At 39.5% G+C, this 16556-nt stretch overlaps 1 protein-coding gene across 5 annotated transcripts in view; it reads right to left on the bottom strand.

The window, feature by feature from the left end:
- The window catches only part of ABCA4 (ATP binding cassette subfamily A member 4), an 84592-nt gene extending 68267 nt beyond the window's left edge, over positions 1–16325 (bottom strand). For 2 of the 5 annotated variants that reach the window (XM_027786535.2, XM_027786536.2), the window contains exons 1-4: positions 15653–16034; positions 6208–6300; positions 2292–2385; positions 1635–1776 (exon numbers count right to left, since the gene is read on the bottom strand). In XM_027786535.2, coding sequence (XP_027642336.2) covers positions 1635–1776; positions 2292–2385; positions 6208–6273 — 302 coding nt within the window. In that variant the 5' untranslated portion in view covers positions 6274–6300; positions 15653–16034. Of the gene's footprint in view, positions 1–1634; positions 1777–2291; positions 2386–6207; positions 6301–10145; positions 10279–15652 lie in introns of all 5 variants that reach the window. The other 3 variants (XM_027786533.2, XR_008749032.1, XM_027786534.2) reach the window with 3 other exon arrangements.
- Between the last annotated feature and the right edge of the window lie 231 nt (positions 16326–16556).

Genomic DNA, 16556 nt, shown 5'->3' with positions numbered 1-16556 from the left:
GGTTTAAGAGGGCTACTGGTGTTGTAGAAGGTTGACACACTTCCTTCATTAGCCATGCTGATCTTGCTGGGGAGATAGTACCTTCCGCAGACAGCATTCATCTCACAGCTGTAACGGTTATTTGCTTTGGTTCTGGCCCAGGCTCAGCTCCAGCAGTTGGATGGGACAGTCTGGGCACATGCAGCCCTGCTCAGCCAGGTAAGTGACATGGATTCAGACACAGAATTCTCCTCCCTCTCCCAGCTCAGTCCCCTCCAATATAAGGGTGGCGTTTAGGTCCCTTCAAAACATTTCTTCTAGGAGAGGCAGGAAAGCATGAGTGACAAACTTGTCACAGGCAGCTGTTGACCTACTGGTTCTGCATTAGAACATGCAGTTCAAGCAAAGATGCAATCAGGTCCTGTTTATAAACAAGTACAAAAATTTCTTATTAGCAGTAGGGGAGACCATTACATTTCTTTAAGTATGTTTGTCCATGCATGTAATGGTATATCTCAGTCTTCATGACTTTTTTTAGCTTACAGGAAAGAGCAAACAGGAAGGACTAAATTCTTTCAGAAAACACAATGTATTTGCTTCCTCTGTAGTGCACTGAGTTTACTCTGACTCACAAAGGGACGGTTTGCTCTGAAATAAGCAACCTAGAAAAGCCCGAACATAAAGAAAACAGAACCCTCTAGCTTCACAGTGTGATTGACTGTACCTGACAAAAAGGTCCAGCTGACTATTTTGAATCCTGTTCACTAGGAACAAAAGGTCAAATTGTAAGTTAACTCCAAGCTATGGACTTTCACTTGACTAGAGCTTTAATGGCCTGGACATTGTTAGCTTATGAATTTAAACCATTGGATGCTCCAAAGTGGACTATTTGGAATGACAGATTTGGTGCATTTTTTATAGCTATTTTAACAGGTTTTTATTTTAAGGGTCTTTGACCACTACGCAGTCTTTCATGACTCAGCTATAACAATCAATGCATTAAAACACTCCCACAGGTGTTTTTTTTCCCACTAACAGTCTGGAAACCTCCTATCTTCCTATTTTGTTAATAAGCTTAGTATCTGAAGGTTACAATGCTGATTAAAGTCTCACAGGTATATAGTCAAAACAGGTACTACATAAGAAGTGGCAGTGCAGATTTTCCTTGCTGCTACTTCATCAGTGCTTTCATTTTAAGGGACAACTTAAGTGATGAGAAAAGAAAGCTTAGGGGTTTCAAACTCTTATCAAAATGATTTGTCCTGAGACATTTACTAAGCAGCAGGAAATAGAAAGGATGGATTTTATTAAGTAAATACACGTTCCTTAGAGACTAGTACAACTGAACTCTTTCTCAAAAAGGCCCAAACCTACCATCATGAGCTCTGTTTCAACTTTGGTGACCATTGTTGGAATCAATTATTTGCACCCTAGTGTCTTCTTAAATGCTTACATTTCCCTTTTCATCCACACCACAAAACAATTCTTTAAAACATCCCCCAGTATACCTGAGGGACCTTTCTAAGCAGGCTAAGGATACTCCATCCTTTCTTCTTGCACAGTTCATGCCCATGAATGCTTAACAGGTGCCAAGAGCAGGCTATCAGCAGTTGCCTAACAATGCAACCCAGTCTCACACGTATAGCTCTGCTTACATGGAATTGTTGTAGTTGGACACAACACCTGGACCCTCTCCATGGGTTGGGCTGCGGAAACAGGGGTTGTTCATGTTACAGAAGATGCCATGTAACCAAGGCAGTGTTCCTGCAGATGGCATTGCCTTGTTTGGGAAGTGACCTAGAGTACAGAAGCACAAAATGTAAACGATCAGGTGACTTTTCTAACACAGCCTGCATGAATCTAAATAGCATGATGGGCTGGCTCACGACAGAAGGAATGTGATGGATATCATACAGGTTTCTCATTCACTAAGCAAAAAAAAACCCAAAACAATATAAGCAATATGGTTATTTTCAACTGAAATAAATTCTGAGCTTTTATTAAGAGGTAGTGAGGCAGTACTTTCTCAGTAACAGAATTACAGAAATCTACAACCTGATAGAATCTTGAGATCCCATGTAAGTCCACCCACAAAGCATCTCACAGGAAAACCAGAGATATTTTTTTTCTCCTCACTGGTAATTCTTACAATATATGGCTATAAATAACTAAACTACTTGAGGCAAAGTCTGTTCTTTTGCCACTGGAGAATAATACTCAGCAAACAGGTCCCAGTGTCTCTGAGAACTTTTAGCTGTTACCTATGTTACCTAGCACAAGTCAGAGCATTAAAACATCTTTAATGTTCTTACATTCATGTTGGCGATACAGTGGATTAGCTTTCCTCAGCCAGACAAGAGCAAGAAATAATGACAGAGGCCATACAAGCTCCACCAGAAAACGAAGCTGGAAGGAAAAAAAAATTTAATTAAAAATAAATTTTACAGATTAGTCATGTACAGAGTCACTAAGTGCTTAGAGGGATAAGGACCCTTCTCACAGCAGCAATGTCCGGTGCAACGTGGCCGTGGTTATCCCTCGCCTGTTTCACCATTTGGAAAGGACACTCAGAAATAGCAAGGATTTCATCAGAGCCCCATGAAGCATCACCATTAAGTCAGTGGCTTCACTTCTTCTGAAGAAACTTCTAAGCATCCTGACTGAGGTAAAAAGAGGCATCAGATAGTACTAAACTGCCAGAAAACCAGATATAAGACTAAATAGTTTTTACACAAAGTGCATGACTCTATAACAATACAGGAAAAAAGGATTAGACGCAAGAGAGAAAAAGTGTGCGGGTTGTTTTTTTTTTTTTCTACCCACACTTTTTCAATGCTTAGCTCATTAGTAGGCTGCCTGTGCACTGTGCTTATCCAAAGATAAAAGACTTTAGCATAAGCTTACATTCTTTGATCATTAATTTTGCTTCTTCTTGTCATCATTCATTTGAACATTACTAATTTTCTAATACAGGTAGAAATGCATACATTAAGATCAAACACCTTACTCAGTAACATAGAAGACCCTTTCAAAGGCCACTTTATTGCCCAAATCTTTCAACATGCTTAGAACAGTCACCAGCTCCCAGTTATGACAGAAAATCAAGGGCACTGCTTTACCACAGAGCAACATCCTGCCTGGTTTTCAGTCTGTTTCCTCCACTCCTGTGTTTCAGTTTGTTTTACTGCCTCTGTGTGTTTTGGCAGAGGTTTGAAACTACAACCCTTTGATCCTGTGGCACAGGCTTTGAGCTCTGAGGACCGGCTATGGGATTTTTGTGTTCAGCCACGTGGCACTTTTTTTCTTCTCCCTGCAAGAGCCAGGACAAACTCTCTCCAGAACCCAGTTTTTGTAGCACATGCACAGGAAAGCCCTCTGTGCCTCCTTTCCTTTGCTCCTGCCTCCCTGACCAGGCATCAAATATGTAACAATAATGCATACAGCAGCAGAGCCAGAGACAAGATGGGTCACATGTGAATGCTTTTTTTTTCTTTCCAAACTGAGCCGTGCAGGGCAAAAGATACTCCACAGGATAATTAAAAACAGGTTTTTGGACCTGCCCTGTTTTTTCCAATATAACTTTCTCTAATAGCTTTAATTAAGCGCAGATTATGCTTACAGCAAAAGGGTAGAAAGATTTACACCAGGCAACCATTTCCTATTTCACACTTTCTCTCTTCAGGCTTTTCCTTTTTTTAAAATAGAACAACAAAACCAAAAATACCTGACCACCTTGGAAGTTGTGCATGCCTGAATATTTTTAAATCCAGACAAATCTTACCAGCAGCAAAGGGCAGATGACATAATTATTAGAAAAGGAAACCTGCCACTGTACAGCTCTTTTGCTTGACAGCTGTTTTGCACAGCTCAGAATAGTGTTACAGACCCTTCTCAGCAGGGGTCCGCAAGGTCTGTTTAACACCCATCACCATCCATTTGATAAGACATTTGGGACAAGCACTGCATGCCCATAAACTCAGAGGGGTAAGAACTGGGAAACTCCTTGATTGTTGTCTTTGCTGCAGAATTTATCTGGGTTATTGCTCAGATGTCAATTCTTACTTCATTTCCAGGAAATACAAAATCCTCTCGACTTGAATTCAGTAATTCTTTTCTGTCTGAGCTAACTGGTTTGGAAGGGATTGAAGACTGAAGTGCAAGGGAAGCTTTCTTTCAAGCTGGTACACAACGTGTTGTGTGACAAGGACAGACCAAGTGCAGTTAGCCCTATGATTCTTTCCTGTGATCCTTTTCCTGAGGACACATGGGTGTCTCAGGACTCACTAGAAGGATCAGAGAGCCACCCACAAGCCTCCAGAACCACAAGATAGACAACCAGAAATCCCAGCAACATGCACAGAGAAATGTAACACTCAGATGGAGCTGTAATGGATCAAGCACAGTGATAAGACCATATAAATATGACAAGCATAAATTGACTGTGCATCAACTGTTAACTCTGTAATTAAGTCCTTCCTCTTGTGAATTACCTTAGGCTAAAGGATGAACTTGAGTAGAAGATGGGCTATTCCTCCATTTATGGTACTGCACGATGGTTAACAAAAACCAGGCTGATTTTCACAAAACGCATTTCATTGCTACTTTTGACATGGATTTCTGTTTTGGCTAGCTTGTTTCTCTGTGAGGACAAATAACCAGGTAGTTTTATATACTTGGAAAAGGAAATTATTTTTACTGACTCTGTTGTAAAATGTTTTACTTTTCAGAGCGGAGAAAATATTTCTCTGTTGTGGATTAAATCACTGTGTTTATAAGCTAGGAATGATCATCACAGACAGGGATCTCTGGCAACACCAGGAAATACCAAATTAGCATTTTTTAAAATTATATAGGAAAAAACCAAGAAAAAATAATTCCTGAAACCCAAGCAGGCACTTTGGGTCACGTATCTGAGCAGATTTACCCAAACAAAACAGTATTTCATGTACTGAAAATTCTGAAGAATTAGATAAAGATCCATTTGCTAAAAATTAAAACCCTGCAGGTTCCAATTCTCTCAGTATGCACATCTGAAGATCAGAAAGACGTGGATTTTCTGTTTGTTTGGTGCTTTTTTTCCTGACTTGAGAACCAAACTACTACAGCTCCTTGATAAGCAGCAACTAAGTCCAGCTTCAAAAAAGGGTCCTTATATTTGGTGTAATTTAGCTCAAGTATTGACTGGTGACTTTTATGCTGTATTAAATTATGAGCTGGCAATGTTATATGCATCAGCTCTTGAGGGCAACATAGACTGTGGGAGAAAGTCTGCTGAGAAGCTATGAAATAAAGCACATTCAATTTGTCTATGAAGAAAATCAGATAAACCTTTGATCCTGGAAATTTCAGCATGCGAGTCATTCTTAATGACTAAAATCAGGTCAGCATAGATCAGCATTTCAGCTCATCCCATGGTTCAGTTTGACCCTATTGATCTCTGTTATTATGGCAAAATTGTTTGCATGACTGTTACAGCCTCACAGATGCCCTAATGTAGTTTTAAATTATTTTTAGTTTGAAACAGATAGTCTATCTGTATAGGACCTCAAAGGGACTTCCTTTGCTGGACAGCAGTAATTGTAGTACATCAGATGACCAAGACCCTAGGCTGAGGTTTTGTTTCACTCTAAGAATTTGGACTAAAGAAAAAAAAAGAAAAAAAAACAAGAAAAAAAGAAAATAGAACAATGATGAAATAAGGTGGAAAGTAATAGATAAATTTGCTCTAAGACAAAATATTGTAACATCTAAGAGGATTTGAAAGGATTTAAAATACTTACCTGATTTTCACTTTACTTATGTCATTCAGCCATATTAAAAAAGATAAAATCTGTGTGAATTTTAGGGCCTTAACTGGATTTACATCTAAAAGCAGCTGGTTGTGAGGAACAAATCTAAAATTAGGAATCAAACCTCTCTGAGCTGAATGGTGCCCATAATGCTTTCTAAATTAGATCTTTTAATGTGAAAATACAAAAATATTACTACTCAACTCTTCTCCTGGTACACCATACTACTTGTTAAAGAAAACCCCAATACAGGTATTCTGTGTTTGGTCTGTAAAGAGCAGCTTTGCAAACAGCACCAGACAAGATCTGAATAGGCCCATACAAAGACCACATTTGATTCTTTGGGGAATTTGATACATTTATAAGCACATAAAAATCACAGTCACTTCATCCCATGAGCGTACAGTCCAAAGCTGAAATCCAAAGACTACCACTTTACCTTTTGTCTTTTCCGGAGGATCCAGTTCTTCCAGAGTAGAAGTCTGACTTGCCTGAAGAAGCTCATTCTTCTGCATCAACACTTCTGGTTAACCTGTGCAAAGGATGCATTGCCATTTCTCAGCTGACAGCTGAAACAGACCTCAAAGCAAAATAACAGCTTTCTGTTCTTATTTTAAGATTATGTTATCATAGAGATTGGTTCCTTTAATTGTCTGCACCATTTAATTTTGCACTTAATACGCTATCATACATGAAAAATTGTGGTTTTCCTTTGTTTGGAGGCCATTTCCTGTGACACATTTATCAGTGCCAAAAAGCAATAGAAAGGAAAAGCGCCTCTTTCAAAAGAAAAAATAGTCATTAACATTGAATCCAGCTATTAACTTGGACTTGCAAGTAATGAAAGCAGTTAACTGTTGCATCACTTATCAGATTAAATCTGTGCTTTCAAAATATTTCTTCCAAGAAAAAGATGGATTTACAACTGTACATTAGTTATTATGATAAAGACAGAATTATGTTTTCCATTCAGACACTAGAAATGTATATTGATTAACACAGCCTGGAATGGATTTTCTAAAGGCAAATACATTTTGTTGCCATTTTATTAAAAAATACAGGATCTCATTTTTGCACTGTTTAATTCAGCAACTCCCACTGTATTTTAGTAGTGATACAACAGAATTTAAACCACTATATGCTCTGTTTTCTAGATTCATGCCTCATTTTTATCACCTAGAATTTTTGCCTTCAAAAGGAAAAAGATAATTTGACATATAAATCTAAATACCAGATAAAGGGACCTATTAAAAACCAAACAATTTGAATTTGCTACCTATATCAACTTCCTACTTTATAGATGCCTTATGGGATTTAAATGACTGAAGAGTGGTTTCTTCATGAGCAGCAGTAACTGGGAAAGTTGTGGAAAAGGAAATGGAAGTTAGATATTGGAAAGCATTTTCTAATTATAAGAATGGTGAAGTAGTAGAACTGATTGCATTGGAGGGCTGTGGGGCCTCCATTGCTGGAGACTACTGAAACCTCTGTCAAGACTCACACAGGCAAAACTGCCCATGGATTAGATTATTTGTCGAGTTTCTCTTGCCACTATTCTTCTAGAAATTTGTTTCTGGAAAATCTAATAAATGGAGGAGATTTTGTCTGATTTTAAAGGACAAAGTTTGGAAAACACATCCCAGTACTTTGGCCTAATGTGTCAACAAAGTATTAGTTACAATCATTAGACAAAAATCCACAATAGTTGACTGTTTCAGAAAATCATCTCAGGTCCACATTTTATGAACTGAAAAGGAATTCAGACCTCAACCAGGGAGGAGGTGGCCAGCCCTGGGGAAAGGCTGTCACCAGCCCTAACCAACCGTGCTGGAAAGGGATCCTAAAGAATGAGCAGCTCTCTTCTGACATACTGGGCATGGAAGAGATTAGAGCAGGACACTTAAGGACAAACTTGGCTAGAATTGGCTGTGCTACTTATTGGGGGTGAAATAACAAAACAACAGTTCTGCAGAAAGATCATCCATGCAAAACAAATGATGCCAAAACCTGGAGCATTTTCTATATTTTGTAGGTCAATGGTTTGATGCAGTTTTCAAGGTCACTCCATCAACTCTAACTGCCTAAGTTGCAAAGCACCACAAGAAGTGAGACTAGCTATAAAAAGCTACTAATGCTGTAAAGAGTAAATCCATTAACACTTGATGGTTTGAAGAGATACACTTTTGGGGTGTGACAGCCTCTCACTTTGAGTGGATAAAAGCTAAAGGGAACAAAATTAACCCACAGCTTTGGTAACTGCCTAACACTGTAAGTTGAAAAACAGTCTTAATAGTATAGACAATACTGGGATCCTAAACATGCATCATGACATGCAGAACAGGACCAGTTTTGATTTAGGACATTTAGCTTCACACTGATGGGATGTGAAGACTGTTTCAATCCATTATGAGAGGGAACATTACTGAAGTCTTGACATTGAGACTAAAGAATTGAATAGAGAGGAATATGAAATTCTGTATCAAATTGGCTAAATGCTGTCCTTGCAGAGTTTGCCACACTATTTGTGCACAAAGGCAGACAACCATGTAGTAACAGAGGCCAATTTTGCAAGCTTAAGTGTCAGCACACAGACATTTCTTTTTCTTAGAGCTTACACTACAAAACCAATCTAGATCAATTATTTGATTGCTGAGTGTATTCAGGAGACAGAAAAGGCTAAATTTAGACACTAACATTCAAATTTTTTTCTCCTTCACTAAGTAAATGAAAAGAAACACATCCAGTGCTTGTTCAGACATTTACCCAATCCAGGGCACTTCTGAGCAATTAGCTGTTGGAAGGGTTTAGAGCGTAGCAATAAAATTGGCTGAGCATCATCAAGAAAAGACAATACTTCTGCAGTTTTGCTAGTGGCAGCAGGTTCTGCATGTAAATAGGGTGATGACACGTAAGAACATTCTCACATGGGAAGCTGCCCTATATTTGGTTGCAGGCAGCTCCCATCAGTCACCAACTTGCAGCTGCCATTAGTGTGGCGTGCCTGCTGCTTCTCAGGAGTTTACAGCAGTGCTCTCTTCAGAGTTGCCACGTACAGGCAGTCAGATGGCTTTCTGACACTCTTGCATGACCCAGGGCTCTCCTGCTGCTGTTCTGAAGAATGAATCCTGCAGCTGAACAAATGAGGGAAAGCCAGTTTTGTTCCAGCTCCTCTCACCTTCCTCCAAACCCCAGATGGACACTGCAATCTTTCTGCAACAGCTGTGAAAGGAAATTCAAGCCTTCATGTCAAGGCCATAAAATCTGTAGTCTACCAATGGCCTGGCTTCTCCTCTTCTTCCTGGCTCTCTACTGAGCAACCCATCATTAAGAGTATCTTAATGAGAGATTCCCTAACAGTATAGAGAGTCTTAGCTCATGTTCCTAAATCTCTCACTATGTATGACATACCTGCACCATCCTGTAACTTTCACTACTATTATTGAGAAAATTTGTAGTGCAAGACCATAAATGGGAATAGGGTTGCCAGATAAAATGGCTGTTAGAATTTGCTCTGGAAAATCCAGCTATTATTCTGAGACTAAAAATATAAGTAGTAAAGAAGCCAAAACAAACAACTTTGAGAGAAAAACAGGGCAGTAAGGTTATCCCGATTGTGCTTGCAATTTAACTTTCAAGGTTTTTTACATTAAACCTTGCTAGTTACATTTGTTGATAGTAATGGGGAGAGACATTCCTTATAAAGAGGAGAAACTCAGTCAACTTAATTAATATGCACAAAGTGTGAAAGGAATTTGTCTTTAAGAAAGCAACTACTAGACTGATTACCAAGGTTAAGACTCTGCTAAATGAGTCAGAATTTAAAAGTACTTTTCCTTTTGGCCTAAACCAAGCTGTTAATGCCATATGGCATTAGTTATGGCATTAGTACATGATGTGCAATCAACATATAAAAAAGGTTCTATTTTACTCATCAGACACACCTTAGAATTGCCTCTAATTTTAGGATGAACAAGAATGCATTTATATATCCCCAGACTGCTTTGTTTATAACACCTGCACTAGGTGCTAAAGGGAAAGAACCTTGCTTTCCTAAATAGAACAGCTTCACAGATGTGTTAAAGTGCATTAACCTTATACTGCTTAGAAATCTGAATTAGGCAGGTGAACATGAGACAAAAGTGTAGAAAAAAAAGAACTTAATGTAATCAGAAGGCACTAGAGACAAGACTCAGATTCTCTAGCAGCACAGAATGAATAAATAATAATTAATTTTCAATCCTGAAATATCCCTTCCTATCTGGGCATTACTCAGACAGACAACACAGAATTGTGTGCTTAAGACTCAAGCTCTACTAATTTAAGTAGAGCAAAACACTATAATAAAATAATTGAGTAGGATCATGATAAAAACAGTACCTAGCAATAACGTGTTGAGAACTCCACTTGGGCTCAGGAAGTACCAGAGCTTCGAGGGTGATTAATCATGGTGGGGATCTACATTCTTTAAAGGCAGCACCCTGCTCACAAAATCAGTGGTGGCTTGAGACAGCTGCAATTAGAAACAGCACAGGCACTAGAAGAAGCTCAGTTTCCAAAAAACCAAAGTTTATTAGCATAGATATTAAACCTCTCCTAAAACCAGAATAAGTCCCCCACACTTATGAACTGTTGATTCAGTTTTTCATTAAGATGCTAATGCAAATTATGACTGTTACTATTTAGAACGGCAAATGCTTGCTGCCTTGAAGACAACATGCTCAAGGGATGTGACATATCCATGGCATATGAAAATCTGTGTTTTGTTGATTTTCCTTTTGCAGGAACTGATTTTCTTTCCAGGGTGCTGACTGTAAGGGCCAACAAAATTAACTTGGTTATAAAACCAGCATACTATTGAAGTTTAGGAAGACACTTACAAAGCCCCAACTCAAGAAAATAAAAAAAAAAACACTTATTTTTTTACTTTTTTCTCTTTTTTTTCCCTCAGCAGTTCACACTACAACATGGATGACTTGCTCTCTGCATTCAGAAAGAAAACTCATATATTTGTTGACAGAAGACAAGAAAGTGAAATAAATAATTCGTTACACCAGTCATTACTGCTAGTTTTGATACACAGTATAATAAACTTAAATACTGATTTTAGAACAATAGAAATAAATTAATTTTTACATTTAAAAATCCTAATTTTTCACAGTTCAATCCTATCTTACAACATCCAGGACATAACCAGAAGAAAAAAGCAAGAGTTAAAAATATCTTTAAACAATTAAGTAATAAAAAAAAAGGCCTTTCCTTTTTCTGGCTTTTGCATTTCAGCAAGGAAATATGGTGACAGCTTTTATCACCTAGACCTTCTTGCTAGACAGCACATATTCTAGTGTTACAGCTGGAATCACAAAAAGGTGTCTGGGTTAGTAACCAAGTTAACCATTTATTTCTCAGCTGATAGTGCAGGAGGCTGAAGACACTCATGCCGTGAATCAGATATTTCTGTATTTCACTTTATAAGAGGTAACAGTAACGTCTAGAAATGAAGCAAGCAAATTATCATGTAAAGTTTCATATTTTGACTGGCTGCCAACAATAAACAATAGCTCTTCCCTGACTTTATCCTGGACGTTCAGTAGAACATTCCTGGCCTCCAGATTATCAACAGCAGTTTGCAAAGGGTCCTCTTACCCTGCTTACACTGTATCAATTACACTTTACTATCAAAAGTTATCAAGAATTTCTCTCAACTGAGTATTTCTTTAAGCCATTGTTTTCTGAATTTAGTCATTACTTGTAGTATGTTCCTGCTTTTCCTGAGGAGCCTAAGCTCCCAGGGTACTGACATATCACAGCCTTCCTCACTACCATCAGGTTAAGAACACTGCAACATGTTCATTCATTCTCAAATTCTTTAATGATATCATGACAAACAAGTGTCACCCTCATTAAGTTTATTAGCATTCTTTCAATTGTATGCCTGCTGATATGACAGAAGTCTTTCCCACTACTTCAAAACTTAGTTCATAAGATTTTCAACACTTCCTCTAAGCTCCAATTGTTTCATGAACATGGCACAAGTGGGTTTTGTTTTAGGGTTTTTTTTTCTATTGGAGACAACATTTTAGAGACTGGTAATTCCTTCTAGGCTTTCTAGACAAATCAGAACTGCAGGAACTGGAGAAGACTATTTTTTTCACCCCATTCATTTTCAAAAATTTTTGTGACAAAATTAACATCCTTGCTGTTACTATACTTCCCTTGTGAAAGGCCTGGGAAGTTTGTTCTTGTAACATCTGCATGTGCAGAAATATAGCTAGTTTAGTACGTTTCTTCATGGACTGTCATTCTCTTAAGAATAGAGACAGCAAGACACAGAAGTAACTTTCACAACACTGCAGGAGAGGAAAAAATATCATTCTTCTCATCTGATCTTTGATTTTATATTTTCTAGAACTTCTAAAATGTCATCAAGCTGCAAGCTCACATAGGAACGTACTAAGCTAAATACAACATGACCTTATGTGTGTGCAGTCTCAGACTTCCAGAGATGCTTTCAGAAAGGCTTTCAACAAGCTCTGCCCTACTTCAACTAATATTCACTAAATCAAGCTACATATTATTATTAAATAGCTTATTTCACATCTCCAATGTAAATTGCCCTCAAGTAGCATGATCAGATCCAGAAGCAAAAAAGCACTGGGTGAACACTGCATTGTTTACAGATTTTCATCTGTAAGGGTTGAAAGACACAGCAGTACAGCAAAACCTCCCACCAGTGCTCACACTAGGCAATGGCTCTGTATAAGTATCATTAAATCCTCCCTCACTGCCTCGCTGTGACTGTTTTTCTAAGCAGAAGTTGAGCACCAATCCACCCTCCGTTATTTAAAACAATAAAAAAAGAAACATGCAAACACTGTCACATCCTTCTTCGCAGGGCTTTGAGGGGACCTTTGAGGATCCTCCACAAAACTTCATTTCACTGCATTTAGCAGTCGACAGGATTACACCACACCACACTGCAGCTCTGACAGCAGAGCACTGCACTCAGCACACTGCCTTCTTCCCAGTGCCGTGTCAGGACCTTCAAGCCTCCACACAGATTCACCACCTAAACCACTGACTTTAACCTGGCTTCCTGCATGAAGGAAGATGTGGCAACCTCCTCTTTTACAAGTGGCTTTAATCTAATTTCTGTGGACGTATGTTCGTATCTCAGCTAAGACTCACACTGCTGCCATCTTGACAAGGGGCTTTACAAAGTCATAGAGGGAAGTCCGCTCTGATTAATGGCAGTGCAAAGCAGAGAAACTACTGCTGCTGCTGATCAGCTGCAGACTATATGTTTAAGCGCTATGATTGTGTCTGAGGCAATATCTAACAATTTTATTCAGTAAACAAACATTTTAACTCTGAGATTCTAAGTAATTTTAAGAAAATGGATCCATTTTGGCTGCCTGCATGTACACAGACAGCTCTAACAGATTAAACTAATCTCTCCTAATTAGATTTTTTACATCACAATTGGATGATGGTAGGATATATTTGTTTTCTATGTTCAAGCTGTGCCTGTGACCCATTTTTCCTCTGTAAAGCATGGGATCTTTGAAAGTAAACAGAGAGAGCTTATGTAAAGCCTATCATTTCACATGGGATGGGGAAAATACAGTTCCGTTTATGGAGCACACTGCACAATTTCTCTGGTAGCTCTACCCACAGTTGTCACTATCACTTAGGGTTTTCCTAATGATCTGTAGTTTGCTGCCAGTAGTAGCAAAAAAGGAGGCATTCCATGTACTTATCAGAACATAATGAAAGCACTGAGTGGCAAGAGATATGGTGATAGTTCTTGCATCATTCCTGCAATAGATATGTAATAACATAAAAGTTCCCTGTGATGTACCTCATGATCACATACATGCAATACCTCAAGTCATATGGTATGTGTGTTCCGTTACCCCTTCACCTACATACACCATAGTTTTAACAGCTGTTTTAAAAGCCAGCATTTTACTACTTTTCTTATTTCCAAGCTTATTCCGGACACTTGACTACAAAGTCAGATCTGGTTAAATGCTGTTTGTTCAGCAAACTACGAAAACATCACTAGTAAACTCTCCAGCAACACAACCAAAGATTTCCCTAAAATGAACAGAATTTTAAAATTACTTGAAAAGAAAGCTTTGAAAATATGCACACTCATGCGTACCGGGTGTGCCCATGGGCCAACACTTCTAATTTTCAGGAATAAAGCTTTCCAGCATTATGACAAATTCTTAACTGGCAAGATGTTTTTTCTTATACGCGTCACTAGACACAGTCTCACGAGAGAGCTAGCACAGTTAATGCCAACACAATTTTACCCAGGCAAACTGTAGGAGTGTGCATGTGTAAATGTATCTTAAATAAACAGATACACCTGTGTGTACGTAAAGAAAGTTACACATACGCAGGCTGGGGGTTTCTGAGTTAAGCTTTTCACCCAGCTACCTTAAACAGGTGGGGAGAACACAAGCTGAAGGTTTATAAATTTTTCCTAATGTGTTTCAGAGGTTTCCCTCCATAAAAGAGTAACCTGAAGGACAAGAATGGAAACTTCTGGCAAACTGGGGTCAAATATTTCTTAGACAAGGCTGCTGTAAAAGAGTTAAAGAAAGGAGTTAGAAAGCGAGGAAACTAGTTGTACCACTTGAATAGATGGCAAAGAACACGATGCCAAGAAGTGAGTATACCCAGAAACTGGTGGAAGCTGTATTATTCACAAGGTCAGTGATAGAATCGTTCAAGGACAGTGCTGACAAGAAACCAGACAGAATAAGAAAAGGCCCAGTGAAATGTCCATTTGAAAGGTGCATTTCTAAGAAAAGACAATCAGAATTGGCAGACTCCTCCACACATCAAACACAGGGAAATGTGGCGTCTTGAACAGATCCTGACCATGTCCAAACCCAGTGTTGGGCTAATCGCTTCAATCTGGCTTTAAACAAGCACGAAGGATACTAAGTGCAAACTCAGAAGGCATGTTTTCTACTTCTGCTGTAAGCCAGTTTTCTTCGCAGACACTCTTCTGACATCCACCAGCATAAGGACTGAGGAGTGAGGCCTTTCCTAGCATTCACCTTCTTCCAACATTTTACATTCTGTAAGATTTGGGATGGCTTTTCCTTCTACCTGTGAGTAAAATCACTTTTCAAGGATCCCACACATCTCTCAATTAGAATCAGAACAACTCTCTCTCTTACAAAATTAAGTGGGCACACAGAATATTTTATTGAGAAAGGCTTGTCTCCAAAGCATCCTTCTGTGAAACTTATTTCCACATTGACATTTATATAAAAATAGCATTATCTGTAAATATCAGACATCCCCCCATCCCAAACTTTGCTAGTAGAAAGTTGAAATGGTTTCAAATGTCCCGTTTTCCCAACATATTAAGTCCAGGTGTATGCTGACAAGTAGGATGGCCCAGCGAGGCAGATTTATAGTGTAACAGTGAGTGCTGAGACCCAGCACCCACAGATGATGTGTCTGGGGGTTACTTCAGATGATCTCCAATCTGGCCCCATGGACTGAATGTGCATTAGCAGCTGCCGCACATCAGGTACACTGCTGAAGCACATGTTCCAGTTTAGTCTTATCCAAAAAGAATAAAGTTTGCGTGCTCTGAGATCACTCTGTACGGTGAACCACAGTGGCATGTAAAGGAGTCACTTCAAAAGCAGAAACATGCTCCGAACTAAGTTGCCAATGTTAGCGGACCCACACTAACTGCCTTCACAGAGCCTTTTGTGACAGCTTTCAGAGGAACTCCGTTAGGCCTCTGCTACATAGACTACAGAAGCTAAAGAACTAATAGATTTACAAGCAAGGCAAGGAGTTCTTAAATCGAAGCAATAAAACTCCTGGAAAACTTACCACAAAAATCTTACCTCATGTGCGAGCGCTGCTGTGCTATGGGAAAGGGAAAGGTTTCTGAAGGAATATTCAGCTTGGTTGCAGAGAAACACATATCTTAGAGGCAGTTTGTGCTTGCAGAGTAACACTGCTCAGTTTTAAGGAGATTGTTTTAATCCCCTACTTGATACAGAACAGCTCAATCTGCAAGTTTAAAGGCTCCTGAATAAAAATCCTCCCAAATATCCAGTATGACCAGCACAAACACAACAGTCTGCACTAGGGGCTACTTCCGAAGGCGTTTCTTCAGATCTGAACAAACCCTGTATTTGAAAAGATGGTCTCAGAAGGGTAGTTCTGGTAGCATAGGGGCCCTGCTAAACAAACAGCTGTCATGACTAATTAGGTCAGTGACTTATGGAAGTCGGTACTCTGCCAAAGCTTTAAGAGGGATGAGGCAGCGCATTACGACTTCAGAAAACGCAATTACCAAGCAAATCTGACACAGAAAGGTTTCTTCCGCAGAGGACAAACCGCAGGGTGCTGGCATGACCCAGAGCCTGTCACTTGGGGCAGGTGGGTGGAATTACTGCGATTCAGCTGGAGAGAAGCCATTTCAAACACAAAACCTAGGGAAATCAGCATCAGAACCTAAAGAAACAATAGGGCCCATTAGGAACATTTCCAGTCGAAAAGAAAGCCTAAGTCTTTTCCCCCCGGCTGCCGGCTCTGCCGCCGCGGCCAGTCACGTCCCTCCTCAAGCCGCCGCCTCAGCGCCCGGCGCCCCCAGCCCCCCCAGCCCGCGATGGCGGGAGGCGGCCACGCCCGCCGCGCCGCTTCCTCACACGCAGGGGAAGGCGCGGAAGGCCCCAGGGCACCAGCCCCAACCCAACACAGCCCTGACATCAAGCTGCAAACGTTTACAAAAGTCTGCGAACA

The sequence above is a fragment of the Falco peregrinus genome, chromosome 10 (assembly GCF_023634155.1).
Source record: "Falco peregrinus isolate bFalPer1 chromosome 10, bFalPer1.pri, whole genome shotgun sequence".
Lineage (NCBI taxonomy): Eukaryota > Metazoa > Chordata > Aves > Falconiformes > Falconidae > Falco > Falco peregrinus.
This window is presented reverse-complemented; position numbering and strand designations above follow the sequence as displayed.